At 43.2% G+C, this 21038-nt stretch overlaps 1 protein-coding gene across 1 annotated transcript in view; it reads left to right on the plus strand.

Moving 5' to 3' along the window:
* ankhb (ANKH inorganic pyrophosphate transport regulator b) overlaps positions 1–14161 on the plus strand; it is a 108489-nt gene extending 94328 nt beyond the window's left edge. Inside the window, exons 9-12 of the mRNA XM_029641969.2 lie at positions 9402–9531; positions 9659–9782; positions 11983–12082; positions 12956–14161. Coding sequence (XP_029497829.2) covers positions 9402–9531; positions 9659–9782; positions 11983–12082; positions 12956–13072 — 471 coding nt within the window. The 3' untranslated portion in view covers positions 13073–14161. The remainder of the gene's footprint in view (positions 1–9401; positions 9532–9658; positions 9783–11982; positions 12083–12955) is intronic.
* Positions 14162–21038: the final 6877 nt, after the last annotated feature.

Below are 21038 nucleotides of genomic sequence, written 5' to 3' on the forward strand. Positions count from 1 at the left end.
GGCCGTTGACCGTCGCTGGACGCTCCAGGCCGTTGACCGTCGCTGTAAGCTCCGGACCGTGAACCGTCGCTGGAAACTCCGGACCGTGAACCGTCGCTGGACGCTCCGGGCCGTTGACCGTCGCTGGACGCTCCGGGCCGTTGACCGTCGCTGTTAGCTCCGGACCGTGAACCGTCACTGGACGCTCCGGGCCGTTGGCCGTCGCTGGACGCTCATGGCCGTTGATCGTTGCTGGACGCTCCGGGCCGTTGACCGTCGCTGGACGCTCCGGGCCGTTGACCGTCGCTGTAAGCTCCGGGTCGTTGACCGTCGCTGGACGCTCCGGGCCGTTGACCGTCGCTGTAAGCTCCGGGCCGTTGACCATCGCTGGACGCTCCGGGCCGTTGACCGTCGCTGGAAGCTCTGGACCGTACACTGTCGCTGGAGGTTCCGGGCTGTAGAGGCGCACTGGAGGCCTAGTGCGTGAAGCCGGCACAGGACGTACCGGGCTGAAGAGGCACACTGGAGGCCTGATGCGTGGATCCAGCACAGGTGTCACCAGATGGGTGCCACGCACTTCCGGGAGGATGCAGGGAGCTGGCACAGGACGTACCAGACTGGGGAGGCGCACTGGAGGCCAGATGCGTGGAGTAGGCACAGACTTCACCAGACTGCTGACAGGGTCTTCAGGTCGAATGTTGAGCAGAACACATTTGACCAACATCTCTCTCATCTCTCCCAACTTCTCCATCACCTCCCTGACGGTCTCTGGCTCTTCAGGGTGAGTACGGGGAGCTGGCACAGATGGCACCAGACTGATGACCTGCTCTTCCACTCTCCGCTGCTCCGCCGACCACCCCTCGTGCCCCTCCCAACAAAAAATCTTGCCGTTTCTGTGGTTCCCGGCATTGTTGCTGTCCTTCCTGAGTCCTCTGCGACTCCCGCCAAGGAAGGTTCTCGCATCCACTCATTACTTCCTCCCATGTCCAAAACTCCTTTACCTCGTGAACACGCTGCTTGGTCCTCTTTTGGAGTGATATTCTGTCACATTTGTTGAAAGAGACAGACCAAGGCGCAGCATGTGTTGAGTTCCACATATTTATTTAAAGTGAAACTTCTTCAACAAAACAAACAACAAAACGTGACTACGTGGTGCAACAAGCACAAAACCAACTTAGAAATATTGAACTAGAACACCCCTTAGTCATTCCCTGACATAATACACCATAGAGAACCAAGAGCTCTCTATGGTCAAGGCGTGATAGGAAGCAATATAGTTCCCATTCCATCTGCAAATGATTCATCTTTACATTAGGGTTAGTTTGTGTGAAAGTCGATTCAGAGTTGAGATTAATAAGCCCCTTACACACAACACATTTGGCACAACGGTTGTGATACAATAAAATAATTACACAACCATTGTTTTTTTTTATTTAACCTTTATTTAACCAGGTAGGATAGTTGAGATCAAGTTCTCATTTGCAACTGCTACCTGGCCAGGATAAAGCATAGCAATTCGACACATACAACAACACAGAGTTACACATGGAATAAACAAAACATAGTCAATAATACAGTAGAACAAAAAGTCTATATACAGTGAGTGCAAATGAGGTAAGATAAGGGAGTTAAAGCAATAAATAGGCCATGGTGGCGAAGTAATTACAATATAGCAATTAAACACTGGAAAGGTAGATGTGCAGAAGATGAATATGCAAGTAGAGATACTGGGGTGCAAAGGAGCAAGATGGATAAATAAATAAATACTGTATGGGGATGAGGTAGGTAAATAGATGGGCTATGTCCAGGTGCAGTGATCTGTGAGCTGCTCTGACAGCTGGTGCTTGTCACGTCCTGACCTTAGTTCCTTTTGTATGTTTCTGCTTTAGTTTGGTCAGGACGTGAGTTGGGGTGGGTATTCAATGTTTTTGTTCTATGTTGTGTATTTCTGCTTTTGGCCTGGTATGGTTCCCAATCAGAGGCAGCTGTCAATCGTTGTCTCTGACTGAGAACCATACTTAGGTAGCCTGTTTTCCCACTCTTGTTTGTGGGTGGTTAATTTCTGTTTAGTGTCTGTTCACCTGGCAGAACTGTTTTGTTTTCTCTCGTTATTATTTTGTGTAGTGTTCAGTTTGTTCAATTAAAAATATGACAAACACTTACCACGCTGTGCATTGGTCTGATCCTTCCTACTCCTTCTCAGAAGAGGAGGACGAAAACTGTTACAGTGCTTAAAGCTGGTGAGGGAGAAATGAGTCTCCAGCTTCAGATATTTTTGCAGAGATTTTTGTAGTTCGTTCCAGTCATTGGCAGCAGAGAACTGGAAGGAAAGACGACCAAAGGAGGAATTGGCTTTGGGGGTGACCAGGGAGATATACCTGCTGGAGCGCGTGCTACGAGTGGGTGCTGCTATGGTGACCAGTGAGCTGAGATAAGGCGGGGCTTTACCTAGCAAAGACTTGAAGATAACCTGTAGCCAGTGGGTTTGGCGACGCGTATAAAGTGAGGGCCAACCAACGAGAGCGTACAGGTCGCAATGGTGGGTAGTGTATGGGGCTTTGGTGACAAAACGGATGGCACTGTGATAGACTGCATCCAGTTTGTTGAGTAGAGTGTTGGAGGCTATTTTATAGATGACATCACAGAAGTCGAGGATCGGTAGGATGGTCAGTTTTACGAGGGTATGTTTGGCAGCATGAGTGACGGATGCTTTGTTGCGATATAGGAAGCCAATTCTAGATGTCATTTTGGATTGGAGATGCTTAATGTGAGTCTGGAAGGAGAGTTTACAGTCTAACCAGACACCTAGGTATTTGTAGTTGTCCACGTATTCTAAGTCAGAGCCATCCAGAGTAGTGATGCTGGACGGGCGAGCAGGTGCGGGCAGTGATAGGTTGAATAGCATGCATTTAGCTTCCCCTGCGTTTAAGAGCAGTTGGAGGCCACAGAAGGAGAGTTGTATGGCATTGAAGCTCGTCTGGAGGATAGTTAACACAGTGTACAAAGAGGGGCCAGAAGTATACAGAATGGTGTCGTCTGCGTAGAGGTGTACCAGAGAATCACCAGCAGCAAGAGCAACATCATTGATGTATACAGAGAAGAGAGTCGGCCCGAGGATTGAACCCTGTGGCACCCACATAGAGACAGCCAGAGGTCCGGACAACAGGCCCTCCGATTTGACACACTGAACTCTATCAGAGAAGTAGTTGGTAAACCAGGCCAGGCAATAATTTGAGAAACCAAGGCTGTCGAGTCTGTCAATAAGAATGTGGTGATTGACAGAGTCGAAAGCCTTGGCAAGGTCGATGAATACGGCTGCACAGTGATGTCTCTTATCGATGGCGGTTATGATGTCGTTTAGGACCTTGAGCGTGGCTGAGGTGCACCCATGACCAGCTCTGAAACCATATTGCATAGCGGAGAATGTATGGTGGGATTCGAAATGGTAGGTAATCTGTTTGTTGACTTGGCTTTCAAAGACCTTAGAAAGACAGAGTAGGATAGATATAGGTCTGTAGCAGTTTGGGTCTAGAGGGTCACCCCTGTCTTTCACGATAGCAGAATGGGCCTTCAGCGGGTGTCGCGCCTGAGGGGCCTGTTGGAATCCTCGGGCAGATTATGTCGGTATTCCAGTCGTACGGGCAGTAGAAGGGGTCCGGATATTGTAGCCCAGGAGTGAGCCGGGAGATGGTTCTAGCGTGGGCTAGCCCCAGGCTAGTTGGTGCTAGCTCCGGGACGGAAACGTTAGCCAGGAGTAGTCAACCCTGGTCGTGGAAGCACCTCAAACTTTTTGTGTAAATATTTTATGCAGACAAACTCAGTTGTAACACAAAACATATCTGTGGTATCACAACCATTGTGACAAATTGTGTTGTGCTTCAGTTGTACAACCTAAGTGGGTAAATAGAGAGGCTGGATATCTCTCACACAGCCAGTTTTCACCATTACTAATGCGCTTTGGTTGGATTATGACATATAGTGACTGTAGTCTATACCTTTTCTAGTACAGCAGAGTGGCCTGCGAGGGGTGGAGTTGGGGCAGGCTTGTGTTCTAGCCAAGCAATAACACACCTGATTCATGAAGCCTTGATTGAAGACTAGGATTAGATGATTATTTGAATCTGGTGTGTTACTGCTTGTCTGGAGCAAAAGCCTGCACCTACCCTTGCAGGGTAAGCTTGCTCATTCCTTCATTATGGCAGACAGCAGGTGATGAGTTTCACAATTTGAGTTGATGAGGGAATATGAGCTATATTTGATATTTCCAAAACATTCATTCTCATTGTGATGATCAATTTAACACATGGAGTATAGACTAGTGTTCATCTGACATTCCCATATGACAGACCCAAGGGAAGGTTAGTTGGAGAAAAGCTGAGAGCGTTGGGATCGTTTTGTGTCAAGGATGCATGATGAGCCCTCCTGTGGTATCCTCAGCTTTGTATTTGTGGTGCATACTTTCCCTGTGGAGGCCCTTCTTAATAATTCAACTTTCTTAAGAGGTCATATGATATGGCTTACTGACTAGAGGAAAATTAGGATAACTTTTTTTAAATGTATTTCTAATTTAACTAGTCAAGTCAGTTAATTTTTGACGCACCCATCCCATTAGCGGGATCATTTTCATCAACACCCGCTGAATTGCAGTGTGCCAAATTCAAATTAAATTACTAAACATGTTTAATTTTCATGAAATCACCTTGAGGAAGCGATAGGAAAACGAATCTGGTTGATATCCCTTTAAATGGAGCGAAGGCAGGCTATGGAACATGGAGCTTTCAAAATAGAAGCCACTTCCTGGTTTGATTTTCCTCAGGTTATATCAGTTCTGTTATACTCACAGACAGTCTTTTGACAGTTTTGGAATATTTAAGAGTGTTTTCTATCCTAATCTGATTATATGCATATTCTCGTTTCTGGGCCTGAGACATAGTCAGTTTCAAATGGGTACGTTTTTTTGCCAAAAACAAAAATCCTGCCCCCTACACTCAAGAAGTTAAGATCAAATTCTTATGTACTATGACGGCCTACCAGAAGGCAAAAGGCCTGCGGGGACGGGGGCTGGGATTAAAACTAAAATACAGATATAGGGCAAAACACACATCACGACAAGAGAGACAACACTACATAAAGAGAGACAACAACATGGCATGGCAGAAACACATGAAAACGCATCATGGTAGCAGCAGAACATGGCAGGAGACCATTATGGTAGCAGCACAAAACATGGTACAAACATTATTGTGCACAGAATGAAGAGAAGTGTTTTTTCCAGCTTGTTCTAGCCGCTAGCTGCAGCGAACTGAAAAGAGGAGCGACCCAGGGATGTGTGTGCTTTGGGGACCTTTAACAGAATGTGACTGGCAGAAAGGGTGTTGTATGTGGAAGATGAGGGCTGCAGTAGATATCTCAGATAGGGGAGAGTGAGGCCTAAGAGGGTTTTATAAATAAGCATCAATCTTGCGACGTGTATACAGAGATGACCAGTTTACAGAGTAGTATAGAGTGCAGCAATGTGTCCTATAAGGAGCATTGGTGGCAAATCTGATGTCCGAATGGTAAAGAACATCTAGCTGCTCAAGAGCACCCTTAACTGCCTATCTATAAATAACGTCTCCGTAATCTAGCATGGGTAGGATGATCATCTGAATCAGGGTTAGTTTGGCAGCTGTGGTGAAAGAGGAGCGATTTACGATAGTCTAGATTGAACCTTAGCCTGCAGCTTTGATATGTGCTGAGAGAAGGACAGTGTGCCGTCTTGCTAACTTTTTCAGGAGGCAGATTCCTTGTAGAAAATCCCAGCTAGCTAGCTAACGTAGCTAGCAAGTCTCTGGCCGTCTCTTCCACGTGGAAAAGGATGTTCTTAGCTAGCTATATCTTTTCATTGTCGGCGAATGGTCCTTTACGACGTCCAAACAAAGTTTGTCCTGTGGCTGTTGTATTTTGGGGATTCTGAGGAGGACATCTTCTCTGCACAGATGGAGGGGGGCTTCAAAGGCCTCTGCATTTGTTTGGGGTGGCTGTGATACTCTCCTGCCATTGTTAGGCTCAAAAGTTTTCACACCTCTCACTTCAGTGCTAATTTCAGTCAGATTCTTTCCTAGCAGTTTGAGAGCTTAGTAGCCTTATTTATTAAGCTTTATATAACAAAATTACAGAGAGAATTATTGTCTTTTACTTTTTGGCTTCAGAAAGTAGGTTCAGACATAAATCAAATCAAATTTATTTATATAGCCCTTCGTACATCAGCTGATATCTCAAAGTGCTGTACAGAAACCCAGCCTAAACAGCAAGCAATGCAGGTGTAGAAGCACGGTGGCTAGGAAAAACTCCCTAGAAAGGCCAAAACCTAGGAAGAAACCTAGAGAGGAACCAGGCTATGTGGGGTGGCCAGTCCTCTTCTGGCTGTGCCGGGTGGAGATTATAACAGAACATGGCCAAGATGTTCAAATGTTCATAAATGACCAGCATGGTCCAAATAATAATAAGGCAGAACAGTTGAAACTGGAGCAGCAGCACGGCCAGGTGGACTGGGGACAGCAAGGAGTCATCATGTCAGGTAGTCCTGAGGCATGGTCGTAGGGCTCAGGTCCTCCGAGAGAGAGAAAGAAAGAAAGAGAGAATTAGAGAGAGCACACTTAAATTCACACAAGACACCGAATAGGACAGGAGAAGTACACCAGATATAACAAACTGAACCTAGCCCCCCGACACAAACTACTGCAGCATAAATACTGGAGGCTGAGACAGGAGGGGTCAGGAGACACTGGAGACACTGTGGCCCCATCCGAGGACACCATTACTCAACATTACTCACACCTTTTTGTGTTGGATGGTATTTCCGGGTTCCGCTGTGTTTCTTCAGCAGGTACTGCTATAGAACTGCTATTTGTCATCCAGTGGTTTTAGCATTACATCTCTGTTGTTTGTGATATCGTCATCAATGTTGGTTTCATGAATATTATTGTTTAAAGTAAAAAAACAAAAGGATCTCGTCTAGTTCCCCAAAGCCCCCTACTTTCAGGCCTCTTGTTTTAAGGAGAGCCTCGACAAGTCTCGACTCGTGTCTGTGACCCACACGGGTAGAGAACATTTTTGCAGTTGTTTATTTTCCAGCCCAGGTCAGTGCTGTCTACACTCTTAGAATTAGTGGTGACTTGCCTCCCGGTGGCGCAGCGATCTAAGGCACTGCATTGCAGTGCTAGCGGTGTCACTACAGATCCGAGTTCAATACCAGCCGGGCACGACTGGGAGACCCATGAGGTGGCATACAATTGGCCCAGCCCAGCGTTATTCAGGTTAGGGTTTGTCCTTGTCCCGTCGCGCTCTAGCGACTCCTGTTGGTGGGCCGGGCGCATGCACGCTGACACGGTCGCCAGGTGTATGGTGTTTCCTCCGACACGTTGGTGCGGTTGGCTTCCGGATTAAGCGAGCAGTGTGTCAAGAAGCAGTGAGGCTTGGCAGGATCGTGTTTTGGAGGACGCACTGTTAGAATTATAAATAAATATATATTATATATTAGAATATGTAATATGCATAAACATTCAAGGAACATTTTCATTTGCAGTGTACAAACTGACATTTACACACACTAACAGGTGACCAAAAATAACTATCTGAAAGCCACAACTCTAATAAACCACACCTTCAATCTGATAGGCTGCCACGTCAAAATTGAACCCCTACCATCACAAAAAGGTTCCGGTTCGAACCCGAACCCTTAATGAGCCTATTTTCTACACAATTGGATGGAAAGACTCAATTCTTCAGGAAGCTTAGTTTCCCATCACTAATTAAAATGTGTCTGTTATCCGTCCACTGTGTCTGCATTGTGACCAGATTTCCTGGTCCCTTCCTTTATGCAAATTATTTCACAGCTTTTCTTTCAAAATAATATGATTATTTTTAAATTGCAAGACACATATTGATGAAATCAGACAATGGTTCCACCTATCAATGATTTTACATGGTGGAGTAATGCTGATTTAAATGGTTTCTCTGTCCAGACCTGTCTACACTTGTAAGGTGTCCAGACACAATGTGTGTCTAACTACCTTCGGAGCTGGGCAGGATGATATGATCACAATGTGTCTTTTGATTGTCGCCACCTGTCTAAAAATGTGGTCACAATCAGAATGTGGACATGATCATGACAAAGGAAGCAAGTTAGAACCAAGTAAAATGAGTGCTTTTGTAAACAAAGTGTGGTCAGAGTGATGAACTGCTGACTCCATATTAGGCTTTGCCCCATTTAGGCGTTGTGGTCTAAGTAATGGAGGGCTGTCTTTCCAGATCAGTTTGTACATTCCTCATTCTCTGTGGTCAAGGTAATGACCAAGTGCCTCAAACAAACCTTTGTCCTAGATAAAGTATGTGCATGATGCTAGTATTCAAACCCCTTCCCCATTTCCACATTTTGTTATTCTAAAATTGATTAAATAACTTTCCCCTCATCAATCTACACACAATACCCCATAATGGTAAAGCGAAAAACATTTTTTTAAATGTATTAAAAAATAAAAACAGAAATACATTACTTACATAAGTATTCAGGACCTTTTCTATGACACTCGAAATTGAGCTCAGGTGCATCCTGTTTCCATTGATCATCCTTGAGATGTTTCTACAACTTGATTGGAGTCCACCTGTGGTAAATTCAATTGATTGGACATTATTTAGAAAGGCCCCACAGTTGACAGTGCATGTTAGAGCACAATCTGGGGAAGGGTACCAAAACATTTCAGTTTTTTAGTTAATACATTTGCAAACATATCTAAAAACCTTTTTTTACTTTGTCATTATGGGGCATTTTGTGTAGATTGATGAGGGGGAAAAAACAATCAATTTTAGAATAAGGTTGTAACAAAATGTGGAAAAGGTCAAGGGGTCTGTAACGGTTTTCTTTAGGTGAAGTAGAGGCGGACCAAAATGCAGCGTGGTTTCTTTGATTCATGTTTAATAACAAAAAGAATAACACGAACACTGCAAAACACAGAGACAGGAACAATCACCCACAAACACACAGTGAAACCCAGGCTACCTAAATATGGTTCCCAATCAGAGACAATGACTAACACCTGCCTCTGATTGAGAACCATATCAGGCCAGACATAGAAAATAGACAAACAAGACATCCAACATAGAATGCCCACTCAGATCACACCCTGACCAACCAAAACATAGAAACATACAAAGCAAACTATGGTCAGGGTGTGACAGGGTCTGAATACTTTCCAAATGGACTGTACAAATGTAACACAGTCCATTCATGTGTCACTAGCGAGCCCTCCTCAAATCCTAACCTTACCTTCACAACGAAACCATGGAACTGATCATTGATCAGGCCAGAGTAATGTAACCCTAATCCTAACCCCCTGTGGCTTCAGACAGTGTTAACTCTGTGTTTGGTTTTGGCTGTCCAGCTATGCTTTTTGGTGTTCTGGACGCCTCACATCTCGGAGAGGATCCTAGTAGACATCATTGGTGTGGACCATGCCTTCGCAGAGCTCTGTGTCCCTCCACTGCTAATCTTCTCCTTCTTCCCTGTTCCAGGTAAGATCCAAGTAGGGAATCAGTGGAAGTGGAATGTTTGAATTTGTCAACAGGAATGTAATTTTAGTTGAAAAAAACAACTCATTTATACATGAAAAAAAAGCATGTATTTATTTTACCATGACAGTGACCATCCGGGCTCACCTGACAGGCTGGCTCATGACTTTGAAGAAGACCTTCGTCCTTGCTCCCAGCTCTGTCCTGCGCATCATCGTACTGATCACCAGTCTCATTGTACTCCCTTACATGGGGTAAGTGAAGTGCACACTTCTGCTTTCACGGGTCTCACAAGTGTTCACTTCACTACTTGCCAATCTCTTGAGCATGGAGCTAGTGTCATTAGAATGATGTGAAAACCTCAATGCTGTGAGTGTGCACTCAATATCTCAGAACAAGTGTTCAACTTATCACTAGGCTCAAAATTGGCCAACTTTTGATCTTATTCCCATGCTTGGGCCTAGTGTTCACTTAGCCAGTTACTAGTTTCAAATCTGTCAAATTTACCACAGCTCATTCCTGTTGTTTTCTTTTATTGGGAGAAGTGTTCACTTCACTACTCACTTTTTAAAATGTTAACTTTTTGGGCCAGTTTATCAGACACCGACTAAGCCTAGGCCAGATGTTTAAAAAAAAAAAAATGTTTGATGGAGATTCTTCCATTGAGCTTGTTTTTTTTTGTGGTTGTTTGTGGCTCAGTTGTTAGAGCATGGCGCTTGCAACGCCACAATCGTGGATTTGCTTACCACTGGGGTCACCCATATAAAAATTGTATGCATGCATGACTGTAAGTCGGTTTGGATAAAATTATCTGCTGAATGACATTTGTGGCCTAATATATTGGCACCCTTGCGCTTTTCTTAAATAATTCACAATTTCTTCTAGAAATTTAAATAACTTTTAGTCTCCACACCTTGTTATTGGATTTTCAACATTGCAGAACCAATTTTATTTTACAGCTTCCCCGCCTTGAATCCTCACCTTAATAACCATTAGTGGGGAAAATGCTAAACTGACCCAAGATCAGTGTTCAGGGGCGACTTCAACCTATACCAATCCGAGGCACCATTGCAATCATTGGCGCCATCTCCTGGACGTGAAGTGTTTTTGTGCAGACACGTAGGAAGGTTGTGGAGAAATGTATTGTACATCCGTGTGTGAACTAAGCGCTAGTCTATAAAGTCCCCAATCTACTTTTTGTCACGCTTCAGTTGCTCTTCAGTGGACCTCATAACTTAGTGAACCAGTGGTACTATGTCCCAAATGGCACAGTAATCCTTACATAGAGCACTACTTTTGACCAAGGCCCATAGAGTTCTAGTCAAAACTAGTGCACTATATAGGAAATATGGTGCCATTTGGGACAAAGTGTGGGTCAGTACAAAATAACTGCTTCATTGAAAGTGACCATAAGTTAGTTAACTATTTTGTGGAAAAAATACAGTATAACTTTGCTTACATGAGGTTATCTTACGGTCTTTACCGGGCTGCGTCATTCAAGTATTTAGTTTATTTTCAGTAATACATATAGTAATACACAAGAAGTGCGAATGCTGGCTAACTGAAGGTGTATGAAAAGATTTTTACTTTTACTTCACTACATTCCTTATGAAAATATTGTACTTTTTGCTCCATACATTTTCCTTGACACCCAAAAGTACATGTTACATTTTGAATGCTTTTAGCAGGACAGGAAAATAGTCAAATTCACGCACTGAACATCCCCGGTCATCCCTACTGCCTCCGACCTGTCGAGTCACTAAACACTTATCAACTGAACATCCCCGGTCATCCCTACTGCCTCCGACCTGTCGAGTCACTAAACACTTATCAACTGAACATCCCCGGTCATCCCTACTGCCTCCGACTTGTCGAGTCACTAAACACTTATCAACTGGTCATCCCTACTGCCTCCGACCTGTCGAGTCACTAAACACTTATCAACTGAACATCCCCGGTCATCCCTACTGCCTCTGACCTGTCGAGTCACTAAACACATGATTAGTTTGTCAATTATATCTGAATGTTGGAGTATACCCCTGGCTTTACGTACATTTTTTAAAATTATTTATAAAATTGTTCCGGCTTGTTTTCTTAATATAAGACATTTAGAAATTACATTTACTTTTGATACTTAAGTACATTTTAAAACAAATACTTTTAGCATTTTACTCAAGTAGAATTTTACTGGGTGACTTTTATTTTTACTTGAGTCATTTTCTATTAAGGTATCTTTACTTTTACTCAAGTATGACAGTTGGGTACTTTTTCCACCACTGCGTAGAAGATGCACCAAGTTAACAGTATTAGTGGGTCAATTTCCACAGCAACCAGGAGTGTTGAAGCATGAGGCTAAACTTCTCCTCTGTTTTGGTCCCGTTGCTATCATGTTGTAGCAGCATGAAGCTGCGCGCGCACATGTCCTTGGCTTACATTGTAAGATTTGTATTTCAGGGTGCATGGAGCCAGTCTGGGAGTTGGGTCTCTCCTTGCCGGATTCCTTGGAGAGTCGATAATGGTGGCAGTAGCTGCCTGCTATGTCTATCGAAAACAGGTAAGGTGCACAGCATAAACCACATGGCAATCTGGGGCCTAATTTATAACACGTTCGTAAGCACATATTTGATAGTAAATTATGTGTTCAACAATATCCATAGCAACAATTTGATTTATGAAAATATGCCATTTATAAAGATTGTGCATGAAAATGTGGGATTTCTAAATGAAACATGCTTATTTGTGACTAACACTTTATGGGTGTTTACAATACTTAAACCACATTTTCACATATTTTAAGAAAAGATCGTATGCAGAAATCTACTATAAAAACGTAAGAACTTTTTAGAAATGAGCCCCTGATCCGCTAATGTTGCACCATGAATGAATCTGGATCAGGGGCTCATTTCTAAAATGTTCTTACATTTTTATAGTAGATTTCTGCATTAACTTACCAGCAAATTTGCGATTCACTTGCAGTAAACCGTGGGAACCCAACCTGATTCAGGACTCCACATAGACCTTAAATGCAGATGTTTCATAATGATATTTGTGTATTAGTCATCAAACCTGGAAAAGGCAATGGCATGGGAAATATTACTATTATTTAACAGAGCACAAATATGTTATACTGTATGTGGCTTGTTATTGCTGCAATTATCCAGTTGTAAACTCTCCTAAGAGAACCAAGTAAGAAAGAAAGTAATCATTATCAGTTATCACATGCTTCTACACCTGCATTGCTTGCTGTTTGGGGTTTTAGGCTGGGTTTCTGTACAGCACTTTGAGATATCAGCTGATGTACGAAGGGCTATATAAATACATTTGATTTGATTTGATCACATAAAATAAAGGTGAAATAAAAAATAAAACATTTTGTTCTAAGTGTTTATAACTCAGAGGTGATAAAACACATTTTTCCTCCATGTAGAAAAAAAAGAAAGACACAGAAGTTGAAGAGGTGGTGGAAGGGGAAGAAGACTCAGCACCAATGAATGATGTGCGGCCCCGGCGACGAATGGACGATATCGTGGAGGAAGATGAGTGAGCCAAGGATGCTGAAGGACTCTTGAAGGACATGCTGGGGGATAGTACAAGGGAGTTCCCTTGTTTTACTGGGGCAGTTTTTCAATCATTTTTGGCAGCCTGTTGATACCCCCCCTTTAACCTTACACAGTTTCTGAGGTTTGGAGAGTATCTAAACAACACTCCTTTATGTTTCATCTGATTGCTACCAAGCCAGTGAAGCATGGTAAAGATGCTAACTTGTACCAAAGCAAATGTTACTCATTTAACTCCATATGTTCGCCAAACTTTTCTGTGCTGCCGTCCTCTACTTTTATGAGCTATTATGAGGAAACACACAATTTTACTGTACTGTACAACTTCAACCGCTTGGAAAACATATATTTTGTTTTACTTTGAATGTACAAGATAAATCATGTAGAATAAGTAATGATGCTGAGGTAGGTCTTTGTGTTGTGACCTTTTAACTTTATTTATTTTGGCTGTACACCAGTTGGGGAACAGTTTATGGTTCCCAATAATAAACAATAAAATAACATATGATATATTAACCACAGATTTCTATCAAAGTTGAGAATGAAAAAGGGAGTTTTAAATAGTTTCCTGGTGTGCGAGTGATGGTTTGGTGCCATTATAAAACATTTATATTATAATGTTGTTGATGTAAGAAAACATCGTCAATTTCTGTATAAGTGATGTTAACTGAAATGGCGGGTTGGGGGGGAGGTGGGGTTGACTTGACAACAGTTGTTTCTTGTTTTTATATCATGTCTGTTGTAGTATTCTGTTTGATTTCGATCTCAGGATGTAACTCCATGATACATACCGTGTGGTGGTGTCGTTGTTGATCTCCCCCCACACCCATTCTGTATTATGGAACTCTCCATTGCTGATGATGCACAAGTATTTAAAAGTGTCTGAAGCTTCTGTACGTTTTCTATAGATTGTAGTGAATAGCAAAGTCTTACCAACTCATGGGGCCTTCTGTATTTAAAATAGGACCGCTAAAGCCCTGTCCAGTGTAACAAGAGCAAATAGGACTTCTCTTATTGTTGTCTATCAAAGGGACAGTTCTATTCTACAATGATTAAAGGGTGATTCCGTTGTTTAATTTCCCTCTGAGAGTGTTTTTACTGTAGGCTAGTATTTTGTCCCCTTACATTCAGTGGCTGCTAAACATTTTTAGCTAGGCATTCAAAAGTTCCTTTCTACCCAAGGGCATCCCCACTTTTGTAAATGAATTGCCTTAGCATGGATAAGTCAGTCAGTCATTCTGCACCAATCTATCAGTCAGTCATTCTGCACCAATCTATCAGTCAGTCATTCTCCACCAATCTATCAGGTCACAGACAGGATTGTCGACCGTCTGCCGGCCGGGGGCACCTCTTGCACAGACGGCCGGCCATAATTTGCAAACCGATTCTACATTTAGAAGCAAGCAAAAATGACTTCCGTCAGTCGCTATAACACACCGCGCCGACAGCAAGCGAATGGCGAACCAAAAGCCCCTTACTGTGCAGACCAACAATCAATCTGCTGAGTTTTCTCCTTTAGAGTCATTCTCCATTAAACAAGCCCGGAGTCAGTCAATCTCCACCAATCTATCACAGAGTCATAGACAATCTCCACCATAGAGTTAGATAGAGGACACATTTTTGCCATTATGGCATCTGTGACAGCATGGGCAGCGCCATTGAGCCCATCTCCATTTAAAGCAGTCAATTGTCTTATTCTTTTGTGTTTGGAAAAAGCGTAAACCCAATTGCTTTAATGTACCGCCACCTGCAGTGCTGGAGTCCTGAACCAAATCTTGTGTGTAATTTATTTATTTTCGCCACTAGATGGCGGTGATATAGACACTTAAAGCCATTTACGAAACATACGCAAACCAATTTGAAGAAGACAGTGCTCTAAGTATTGGCTGATTGCTTCCAACCCATTGGCATCCCCACCCAGTTGACAACTTTAAAATGTTGGAAGCCCTCAATGGCAAAGTCCATGTTATCCAATTTAAACTCAGCAAAAAAATAAACATTTTCAGGACCCTGTCTTTCAAGGATAATTTGTAAAAATTCAAATAATAATAATTCTTCATTGTAAAGGGTTTAAACACTGTTTCCCATGCTTGTTCAATGAACCATAAACAATTAATGAACATGCATCTGTCGGAACGGTCGTTAAGACACTGACAGCTTACAGATGGTGGGCAATTAAGGCACAGTTATGAAAACTTAGGACACTAAATAAGCCTTTCTACTGACTCTGAAAAACACCAAAAGAAAGATGCCCAGGGTCCCTGCTCATCTGTGTGAACGTGCCATAGACCTGCTGCAAGGATGCATGAGTACTGCAGATGTGGCCAGGGCAATGAATTGCAATGTCCATACTGTGAGACGCCTAAGACATCACTACAGGGAGACAGGACGGACAGCTGATCGTCCTCGCAGTGGCAGACCACGTGTAACAATACCTGCACAGGATCGGTACATCCGAACATCACACCTGCGGGACAGGTACAGGATGGAAACAACAACTGCACGAGTTACACCAGGAATGCACAATCCCTCCATCAATGCTCAGACTGTCCACAATAGGCTGAGAGAAGCTGGACTGATGGCTTGTAGGCCTGTTGTAAGGCAGGTCCTCATCAGTCATCACCGGCAACAACGTCGCCTATGGGCACAAACCCGCCATCCTGGACTAGACAGGACTGACAAAAAGTGGTCGGATTTGCATTTATCGTTGAAGGAATGAGTGTTACATCGAGGCCTGTACTCTGGAGCAGGATCGATTTAGAGGTGAGGGGTCCGTCATGGTCTGGGGCGGTGTGTCACAGCATCATCGGACTGAGCTTGTTGTCATTGCAGGCAATCTCAGCGCTGTGCGTTACAGGGAAGACATCCTCCTCCCTCATGTGGAAATCCTTCCAGTAAGGTCTCCTGACATGACCCTCCAGCATGACAATGCCACCAGCCATACTGCTCGTTCTGTGAGTGATTTCCTGCAAGACAGGAATGTCAGTGTTCTGCCATGGACAGCGAAGAACCCGGATCTCAATCCCATTGTGCACATCTGGGACCTGTTGGATCGGAGGGTCAGGGCTAGGGCCATTCCCCTCAGAATTGTCCAGAAACTTGCAGGTGCCTTGGTGGAAGAGTGAGGCAACATCTCACAGCAAGAACTGGCAAATCTTGTGTGGTCTATGAGGAGGAGATGCACTGCAGTACTTAATGCAGCTGGTGGCCACACCAGATACTGACTGTTACTTTTTATTTTGACCTGCCCTTTGTTCAGGGACACATTATTCCATTTCTGGTAATCACATGTCTGTGGAACTTGTTCAGTTTATGTCTCAATTGTTAATCTTGTTATGTTCATACAAATATTTACACACGGTAAGTTTGCTGAAAATAAATGCAGTTGACAGTGAGAGGACGTTTCTTTTTTTGCTGAGTTTACATAGGTAGTAGTAGGTGAGTCAGACAGACAAAATTGATCTAATTTGCTTATTTCTCAGCGGTGCCAACAGCAACCTGCCTCGGCCTCCTCACCTGATTGGCTATCAAGTTCAAAAAAGTTAGGTGAATCAGGTGGGAATCGGATGGAAAGTGAGTGTGTTGTTTGAGATGGATAAACAAAAGGCAAGACCAAGTGGTGCACAAAAACGCAGCAAATAAACTTAATCTGATCAAGCCCGTAACAAATTACTGAAGATCAGCAGATCAGCAAAGCTACCACCTCGTCCTCGACTGATATAATATCAGCGCAGGTGGAGGCCTACTTAAGCAACAGCTATATATATATATGGGAGGCAGGCAAATACCTTTCACTGAGCTGTATAACAACAGACTGACAGGGGTGAGACAATTAATTGTAATTTATCTTTTGTTGTTTGCAGGTGCACTATCCTTCTGACCCTATACAGCCAGGTCCCATCTACTTTTTAACTCCTCGCAAGTATGCCCTGTTTGGTGTCTGCTGTGAAGGAATACCGCATGAAGTCAACTACTTGATTGATGAAGGCATGTCATCCAGCAAAGGCAGCAGAGCAGTGATCATGTGAAGGACAGCATTGTGACAGGGGTCAACATCCCACAGCTGGTTGGACTGGAGGATGGTACAGTGCTGGTGGAAAGCTATGGCTGGCAACAACACCTGAGTCCGTACTTCAGGCCGCTGCCACAGATCAAGCAGTACCAGCACTTCAGGTGAATATCATTTTCATTGCATTGCATGAGGTTATTCTTCTTATCTAAACTTGGGGGGTGAATCGATGTTGTACAAGGTTGTAATGTATTGTTTATTTTTCCTGTTTTACAGCTTCAATGCTCTGGAGCCTTCTGTTATTGTCGCCGTGGACCGTTCAGATTCAGTCGGGACCAGGATTCAGGAGCTGCGCAACGCTGACATCCTTCCTCCCATAAATGGGAGGAAGCCATCTCTGCACTAAGCTATCTCTGCACTTAGGGAAAACTTAAGCAATTATTTTTGGATCCAATCCTAAATTGTGTATGTTGTCTGAAATCAGAGTGGAGTTAGGAGGTGAGGTGCTGACTACTATAACCTCTGTTAGCTACTTGGGATGTATCGGGTGCACCTCAGCCACGCTCAAGGTACTAAACAATATCATAACCACCATCGATAAAAGACAGTACTGTGCAGTCGTCTTCATCGACCTGCCCAAGGCTTTCGACTCTGTCAATCACCGTATTCTTATCGGCAGACTCAATAGCCTTGGTTTTTCTGACGACTGCCTCGCCTGGTTCACCAACTACTTTGCAGACAGAGTTCAGTGTGTAAAATCGGAGGGCATGTTGTCCGCACCTCTGGCAGTTTCTTTGGGGGTACCACAGGGTTCAATTCTCGGGCCGACTCTTTTCTCTGTATATCTCAATGATGTCGCTCTTGCTGCGGGCGAGTCCCTGATCCACCTCTACGCAGACAACACCAGTCTGTATACTTCTGGCTCTTCCTTGGACACTGTGCTAACTAACCTCCAAACGAGCTTCAATGCCATACAACACTCCTTCCGTGGCCTCCAACTGCTCTTAAACGCTAGTAAAACCAAATGCATGCTTTTCAACCGTTCGTTGCCCGTACCCGCCCGCTCGACTAGCATCACCACCCTGGACTGTTCCGACCTAGAATATGTGGACAACTATAAATACCTAGGTGTCTGGCTAGACTGTAAACTCTCCTTCCAGACTCATATTAAACATCTCCAATCCAAAATCAAATCTAGAATTGTCTTTCTATTTCGCAACAAAGCCTCCTTCACTCACGTCGCCAAACTTACCATAGTAAAACTGACTATCCTACCGATCCTCGACTTCGGCGATGTAATCTACAAAATAGCTTCCAACTCTCTACTCAGCAAACTGGATGCAGTCTATCACAGTGCCATCCTTTTTGTTACCAAATCACCTTATACCACCCATCACTGCGACCTGTATGCTCTAGTTGGCTGGCCCTCGCTACATATTCGTCGCCAGACCCACTGTCTCCAGGTCATCTATAAGTCTATGCTAGGTAAAGCTCCGCCTTATCTCAGTTCACTGGTCACAATAACAACACCCACCCGTAGCACACATTCCAGCAGGTATATCTCACTGATCATCCCCAAAGCCAACACCTCATTTGGCCGCCTTTCCTTCCAGTTCTCTGCTGCCAGTGAATCGGAACGAATTGCAAAAATCGCTGAAGTTGGAGACTTTTATTTCCCTCACCAACTTTAAACATCAACTATCTGAGCAGTTAACCGATCACTGCAGCTGTACATAGTCCATCTTTAAATAGCCCACCCAATCTACTGACCTCATCCCCATACTGTTTTTATTTTATTTACTTTTCTGCTTACTTTTCTGCTCTTTTGCACACCAGTATCTCTACTTGCACATCATCATCTGCTCATTTATCACTCCAGTGTTAATCTGCTAAATTGTCATTATTCGCTCCTATGGCCTATTTATTGCCTACCTCCTCATGCTTTTTGCACACAATGTATATAGACTTTCTTTTCTCTACTGTGTCTACTGTCTACTCTACTGTGTCTACTGTGTCATTGGCTTGTTTATTGTTTACTCCATGTGTACCCCTGTGTTGTTGTCTGTGTCACACTGCTTTGCTTTATCTTGGCCAGGTCGCAGTTGCAAATGGGAACTTGTTCTCAACTAGCCTACCTGGTTAAATAAAGGTGAAATAAAAAATAAAATAAAAAAATCCTTGATGGAAGCTTGGGAGGTTTGAGCATGGCCAATAAGGTGCCAGGGAAAACTAAGTTTTTGTCTGGAAAGTCCAAGCTGCTTGATAAGGACTCCATGAAAGTGCTAGCTCCTGCCCTCATTCAATGCCATTTTGACTATTCTAGTACTTCCTGGTTTGGGGGCTTATCTAAACTTATGAAGAGGAAGCCCAGAATAAGTTGATCAGGGTAGTATTGAAGGTGAGTCCACGTACTCACATAGGCAGGAGCTGCTTTCAGGAACTAAACTGGCTGCCTGTTGAGGCTAGGGTGTCCCAGATTAGACTAGGTTTGGTTTACAGGAGTATTTATGGTCCTGCGCCCAGATATCTAAGTGATTACTTTCCTCGTGTTAGGGATGCACACAATCACAGCACCCGATCAGGTGTTGCTGATGTGTGCTTATACAGGTTCAGGAGTAATGCTGGGTAAGGTACTTTCTTGTATACTGGAGCCTCAGAATGGAATGAGTTGCCTCTGCCCATAACAACAACATCCTCTCTGGACAGCTTTAAAAAATAAAGTGAAAATATGTTTGATGTCTTCTGTGCCCATATGAATAACCCCTATGATGTAACTGGAATGATGAGATAGATGTTCTTCTATGTTTTTGTTTTATTATTTCACTGACATACTGTGTTTGATCTTGTCTAGCCATCTCGTGTCAAGAGGACCACAATGGAAATAAGTTTCAGACTTTATTGTGTGTTATCCTCAATGATTCTATTTATGTGTATGAATGGCTTTTAAGTTGTGTGTGCTTGTTTTTTAGAATGTCAAATTAATTAACGAAACAAAATTTGTTCTTAACTGACTTGTCTAGTTAAATAAAGGTAAAAGAAATTAAACTGGGGGTTATAGCATTTCTTTCACGTGACCCATCAATTTAGACAAGTGTGTCGGGTAAGCATCATCTAATATTTTTCTCTGGATACTTTCTGTTTATCTGGAATTTTTCCTTTTGACCTCACATATGAATCCTTAAAGAGATGGGTGGGGCTAAGGCTTAAGAGGGTGTGAACAATGCTGAACGGGTGTAGACAAAGGAGCGCTATCCAGTAGGTACCAAAATATTCAAAGGCATTTTCTTCAAAGGCATTTTACAAGTTTGTAAACTTTCAAAGCAGAATTACTTTCCCATTGTTCCTTGAAAAATGCAGTATATGATATACCAAGTCTCTACTTTTATCCAATGTAAAAATAAAAAATAAATCACATTTTTCTACATAAGAACGATTTGAGCCGGTTGGTCACATTTGCACATTATTCTTAAAAAAGTGTTTTCAAGCTCTGTGAAGTTGGTTGTTGATCAATGCTAGACAGCCATTTTCAAGTCTTGCCTTAGATTTTCAAGCCGATTTAAGTCAACACTGTATCTAGACCATGGAGGAACATTCAATGTCGTCTTGGTAAGCAACTCCAGTATATATTTGGCCTTATGTTTTCGGTTATTGTCCTGCTGAATGGTGAATTCATCTCCCAGTGTCTGTTGGAAGCAGACTGCAACAGGTTTCCCTTTAGGATTTTTCCTGTGCTTAGCTATATTTAAATTATATGTATCCTAAAAGAAACTCCCTATTCCTTGCCGATGACAATCATACCCATAACATGATGCAGCCACCACCTTGCTTGAAAATATGAAGAATGATACCCAGTGATGTGTTGTGTTGGATTTTCCCCAAACATAACACCTTGTATTCAGGACCAAAAGTACATTTCTTTGCCACATTTTTTGCACTTTTACTTT

Source organism: Oncorhynchus nerka, linkage group LG9b, assembly GCF_034236695.1.
Source record: "Oncorhynchus nerka isolate Pitt River linkage group LG9b, Oner_Uvic_2.0, whole genome shotgun sequence".
NCBI classification, from domain to species: Eukaryota; Metazoa; Chordata; class Actinopteri; order Salmoniformes; family Salmonidae; genus Oncorhynchus; species Oncorhynchus nerka.